The 6,354-nt window shown below is 35.5% G+C and overlaps 1 protein-coding gene across 1 annotated transcript; it reads left to right on the top strand.

Moving 5' to 3' along the window:
- The first annotated feature begins 1,437 nt into the window (after positions 1-1,437).
- LOC117315781 (cell wall protein IFF11-like) lies at positions 1,438-3,596 on the top strand. The gene is made up of 2 exons (XM_033870143.1): positions 1,438-1,537; positions 2,191-3,596. Exons 1-2 carry the CDS (start codon positions 1,486-1,488, stop codon positions 2,724-2,726), a joined length of 588 nt encoding a protein of 195 aa, XP_033726034.1. The 5' UTR covers positions 1,438-1,485; the 3' UTR covers positions 2,727-3,596.
- The last annotated feature ends 2,758 nt before the right edge of the window (positions 3,597-6,354 follow it).

Below are 6,354 nucleotides of genomic sequence, written 5' to 3'. Positions count from 1 at the left end.
CAAGTGGTGCATTACCGTGTCTAACGCATCCTAAACTTGAAACAGCCATGGTACCCGTCACAAGCAACGTTGTCGCTGAAGCTCATCTAACTCCCTCGGCCACTGTCACTTCTCTCATTGGTCGTATCCCTGACACCGGTGCTGTTGTAGCTACTATAAACTGTAATCAGGTTTCCATGCAATCAAAGAACATGTTTACATCTGGTTTTTTGGCGAATTCCACTTTCTCCCACTGCACATTCAACTTTCATAGCTAAACTCTGTCAATGCTGTCAGCCGTTGCGTGCGCGTGGTGTCGGGTGAAATTTCCATCCGCATAATTGTTCCGGATGGTAAATTTTTAAAAATAGATCCGAAATCGTTAACAAACTGAATAATTCATCCGTATATTCTGAAATACTGACTACCAATATTATTGATATTGTTATTAAAATACCTGATGATGTTTTCAGTATTTTTTTAATGATTTCCACGCACTATTTTTTTTATTTTTTTTGCCAATCAGCACGTGAATCACAATAGGCTGTTCAATTTGTTGACCTCTGACAGTGGAAACGTCGGTAAAAGTCAGATTTCAAATTATAATGAAAATTAAAGTTGAAATCGAAAAGAAACTAATATAGAAAACGTAAATATAAGCATTAAACTGTCTTTTTATGGATTATATGGTCTATATAGATACCAGAGCTTTGCAGACAATCATTTCATAATGCGCTAGCGCGCATTATGAAGATTGTCTGCAACTCTCTGGCATCTATATAGACCATATAATCCATAAAAAGACAGTTTAATGCTTAAATAGCTGTCAAGTCGAGTTGAGCAATACTAAATAGGCTCCTCGTACACGTTCACGTCATCTGGAACGAAGTAAAACGTTTGACACATCCGCATACTTATAAAAGAGGTTTGCTTTAAGTGCTTTTTTTCAACACTTGGTTTTTCGACATTTTGTGACTAAATAAAGAAAAACATAATCTTCTCATAAAATACTGATGCTCAGAACATCATTTACAGAAAAATTAATTTCACGGTTTTTCTATTTAAGTACAATCGTGTACACATTTTGACTTACTTGTAAACTTCGCGCTACAAGTCCTTGATCTTATAGCAAATGCCAAACCAAATAATCGATGAGGTCATACACATAAATACACTTAGAGTTGCTTAACCTTTCTATTTAAAAAATGGTACGTTGTACATACATGCAGATTTGTAGCTGATTTTTTTTTCATTTGATAAACTTCTGCAGGTTTTATAATTTCGTATACGCCCGTACTCCTTTGCTCTTTTGTTGACTTGACACTTATATTGTCTTAAAGGTACAGCGGAACATACTGGATTGGCATGAAATTAAATGACTCCTTTAAATGTGACACGACTAAGAACAAAAACCCATGGTTGTATACCGGCTGGGGTAGATGGGTCAATAACAACAATGAACCTAACCGGTGCCCTTTTCAACAGTGTGTCAGATTGGATTTCAACATGATGCGTACGGCTTTTTGCAACAGAGTATACAAAGCTATATGTGAAAGAGGTAAATTCTTTTGTCACCATCGCATGCTGACCTCCATGCGAACTAATTCGTATAGTGACATATTTGTTTAAACATTTCAACTGTAACATTGAATACGGTTGTATTTCTATTCTCTATGTTTCACTTCCTGTATCTTTTAATCGGGGTAGGCACATTTATTCCATAAACGTTATTGGTGTTGGGCTAATATTTCGTACGTTTTACAACTGCGCATCACGAGTGAAAAATGTCAAAATATTGTCATATGTATGAAATATATGTGTTATTACTTTAAGATACTGTTAGATATTCTGTTTATTACAGGGTCACCTTTTATCTTACCCATTGTCGTTCGTAAGAAGAAGAGTTTTGATTGGTCAAATCAGAAAAAAGTTATGCTTTTTCTGTAGTGAAACATTTTACTTATCTAAAATGAATTATTGTTGATATTTCACAAGTAAAAATCCATGAATTTAAAATTGTTGAAATATCGGCAAACGGGTATAACAGGATTATCGATGGATCAGTCCCTCGGTTTCAGTGAAACTGTCGCCTTTGACAGTTTATTAAATTAAAAAATAACTGTCATCAACCATTGATATATCATAACAAAAGTTTTTAAAAAGTCAACTAATAATTGACATTTACTAAGACAAAAAACCGCCTTTTTCCAGAAATGGTTCACACAGCTATAACACACGATCAGAGCACGACTTCAACAGAATTATTGGAAGTCAATTCCGTGACGTCATCTATTACTTCCAGCAAACCAGAACACCACACGGCGCCTACTACTCTTTTAACTACAACATCCACTCCTGAAGAAGATGTTTCCAGATCCACAGATTCATCCACAATGTCAGCAATATCAACGACTGTAGCTCTGGTCACTTCTGAATTAGAAAACGACACATGCAGAAAATGCTGCTCCTCTCAGGAAGTCAATTCACGAGAACTTAGCAAAACCGAACTTGAAGACTGGATTGCCACATTGAGGTTCCAGTTGGCGGTAAACAAAACCAGGTTATCTGTACAAAGGCGTAAACTCATCAGTGTGTATGACTCCAGGCCAGGTAGTGTAGCTATGGGAGGTGTAGCTTGTACACTTTTGGTCACGGTTATCGGAGTAATCGTTGTACCTGACATTTTGGCTCTCTGGAAGTTCGTACGCAATCTTTACTCGACGCAACAGAAGACGTTGGTCGTATAATCTGACATCGACCATTAGACATATTGTGTCTGAAAGTTCATGAAAATAAAAAATAAACAAAGAAATAAACAAACTTATTTTGTCAGATTAAACAAAAATGTTCTATAATTATATTGTACTTAATTTTTTCCTTATGAATCAACAGAAGTTTACTCTAACGCAGGACAATTACGTTCATGTATGCAATCGATTGTACAATGTATATCCAAATGACCAGTTACACGCGTACGTACATCATGGAATATTGCGGATCTAATAATAGATATTACTGTATATCATAACTGATGATCAAAATACTGATACATCGAAACAATGAATTAATACAAGATCAATACTATATAAATACTTAATTGTGGCATCGTCCTTTCACGTCCTGTCCTGATCGCCTACATGTCTTTTCGTCCTGTCGCCTCTGAGTGTGGATATCCTAGCTGTTTATATTTCCTATGTGTATCCTATATTACTTGACATGACTTGTTCAGACATTGTAAGGTATATTGCGTGCATGGATATGAAGAATACATAACTAGTTATGAGGTACAGTTATTTGGTCAACATGCTTGTAAAACAAAACAAAATTCTACCCGAAACATAATTCAAGCGTGGCCTCAGTCCTGAGACTCGGGTAGACTGAAAATGTAACCAAAACGACAAATACTCGACACACAAACAATGTGAAATACATTAGAATTAAAATAATTTTGAAGAATAATATGGATTTACTGTCCAACATGTCCAAATGAAAGTAAACTTCAAGGTATTTTAAAAGAAAACATTTATAAAATAGTGATGTGTGGTTTGATATTGTTCTTTGAAACTTTCTCTTTTACACTATGTTTTTGAAATAAAATTCTACAAATATTACCTTTCTCTACTTTTAGTGTTTATTATTATATAATTTTATTTCATCTGTTACACTCATTATCATTGGTTGGAAAATTAAGGTTATTTCTTCATAGCCCGAAAAAAATTACGTCATATTTTATGACGTAATACACGTAGAACTACTTTTGACGTCGTCTGCTTGCAATATTATCAATATGTCGTTCAACGTCGGCAATCCTGATGATATTTTCGGATTGGATATCGAACAGAACCATTATAAACCCATCGGAGATACCGAACTCGATGCAATATTATCATTTTTTGGATCTGCTTCTGATGACATTTCCCCTCAAAAAGCCAATCGGGAAATGAACGAGACACTTGAAGACTGTCAGCTGTCTATGCCTACTCCATACACACAACCGAAACGCTTTCCAGAGCTCCATGAATCTAGTTTGCAAGAGATCGAGAAAAATCGACAGGCCAAAGCGACGGAGAAAAATACCAAATGGGGATTGAAAGTGTTTCAAGGTAAATTATAGATTATTCCATCATTCATAGCTGAAATTTATTCCATTTCAAAGAAATTTTAATCGAAATTTTGATTACACAGACCAGGAATTGAACCTGGATCCCTCGGACATGAAGCCCGAGTACTCTACATTGAGCTACCTGTGTCTAAAATTTCATAAACAATCTTTATATCTATAGGCTACGCTATGTCCCGATTACAATTTTAATATGATTTTTTTTTACATAAAGCAACTAATGTCTCAGCGAAAAAGCTTATAGGCCATTTTTCATTTTTTAAAGCATGGAGCACGGAGAGGTACGGAGAAGATATCGATTTCGGTACAATAGACACTGGCAATTTAAATGACAAGTTGAGGGTGTTTTATGCTGAAGCAACACCGAAGAACCCAGCAAAGAGAGAAAAAGAAATGACATCCGATCAGGCCAGGGAGTACCATAAAAATTCAATGAAGAGCATAAGGGGAGCCCTGAATAGACATATACAAGATGTAGGCACTTACCTTCATCAGAATGTAAATCCAGTAATCCCCAGACTTAGAGTCTGGTACGACCTATCGATACACTTTGTCTCACGCGGCCTAGAATTCCATTCCCAATTAACACCTGAATCCTTCACATTTCACACTGACGCAGATAGCACAGAATATGTCACTCTGTCGCACGAAACAAAACAAAAAAATCGCCAGGGTGGTCTTACTAGCATTGACGCATCGTCCGACAAAAGAATGTATGCCACTGGAAATATCCGTTGTCCTGTACAGTCGCTTAAACTTTTCTACGAAAAACACCTTCTGATGCGAAACATCTATTCAATCAATGTGACAAAGACGCAATGAATCATCCAGAATCATTTGAATGTTGGTACACTAAAACACCAGTTAAACAGTACCAGTTCGCGAGATTCATGGCGGATATTTCCAAAAACGCCATTTGTTCAAATACGTACACCGCCCATTGTTTAAGGGCCACTAGTATCTCCAAACTGAGTGAAGCTGACGTTGAACTCAGACACATTATGTACTATTCAGGTCACCGTAACGAAAGCTCTATCAGATTTATGATTTATGGTTTATGAAGTCATTGACAAAAAAACGGAGGGACATTCTTTTTCATAGACGCTTCGCGTCTATGAAGAATGCCCCTCCGTTTTTTTGTCTATGACTTCATAAACCAAAAACAAATTGAGAATAATGCTTAAATCAATACAGTGAAATATGGATAAATCGAAGTCGACGGAAACAAGTAAAATTATCGACTTATCCAGTGGTTCGACAATGTTTTTTATGAAAATGCAATGACATAAATGACCCAAATTCATCGGTTGTATTACATCATTTGAGCACGAGTGTCAAGAAAACGCTGAAAACTAACATTGCTGGTATCTTCATATGTATGATTATTTCACGGATGTAATTTCGGCAGACATTTAAATAAACGAAAATGTAGTTTCCGTGAAAGTTAGTAGATATACAGTATCTAGGCGAGATTTAAAGGTTCAATTATGCATTATTAGTGCATTTAAGTAAAGAAAAACAAGGTCTGTATTTCATGATATTTACTTCTTTATGACATTGTCAACATAAAACATTACCAACATTACCATTTCATTATCATATCATTACCATCTCATTATCATCTCATTACCATATCATTACCATATCATTACCATCTCATCACCATCTTATTACCATCTCATTACCATCTCATCAACTGCCAATTCAACCGGGTAACAGGCTGACAACCAAAAATGGCATTTTCTGAACTGATACCGATCAAGATGGATGTTAGCAAGATGGTCAAAATATACCTAGAATTACATGTATAAGCATGTCTTACCTTAGCTAACATGAATTATGCCCAACAATCCAACTATGAAATCAACATCAATGGCGACTATTTTCGTAGAAATTAATCTGTCCTTTCTGTATGAAGCAACACATACATTTTTCTACTTTTTCTTTTTCTGTACAAGGTCTAATGATTCCTTAAGGTAAACTCATTAGTACAAGTTATATTGCTGTTGTTTTATTATTTAACTTGTCTTTAATGTTTTACGATCTTACGAGACGTACATATTGAGTGTGCCTATACAATAGAACTTATAAAAAACAGGAATTTTGTTCATGAATGAATAAGAAGTAGTTCCGCTAATTGGTGCTCTACTTCAAAAACATTTTGCATTGGAGTTTAAAAAGGGAAAAAAACATCGACGAATCAAAAAACAGCAATCTGCTTACAAACATAGGACCTGCTGGTTAGACAAGAAAAT

Source organism: Pecten maximus, chromosome 17, assembly GCF_902652985.1.
Source record: "Pecten maximus chromosome 17, xPecMax1.1, whole genome shotgun sequence".
Classification (NCBI taxonomy): domain Eukaryota; kingdom Metazoa; phylum Mollusca; class Bivalvia; order Pectinida; family Pectinidae; genus Pecten; species Pecten maximus.
This window is presented reverse-complemented; position numbering and strand designations above follow the sequence as displayed.

Bases quoted from the DNA above. Each gene is read 5' to 3' on its own strand.
- LOC117315781 (XM_033870143.1), top strand. From the start codon at position 1,486: ATGATGCGTACGGCTTTTTGCAACAGAGTATACAAAGCTATATGTGAA. The intron at 1,538-2,190 runs GTAAATTCTTTT...GCCTTTTTCCAG, and splicing joins CAAAGCTATATGTGAAAGAG to AAATGGTTCACACAGCTATA.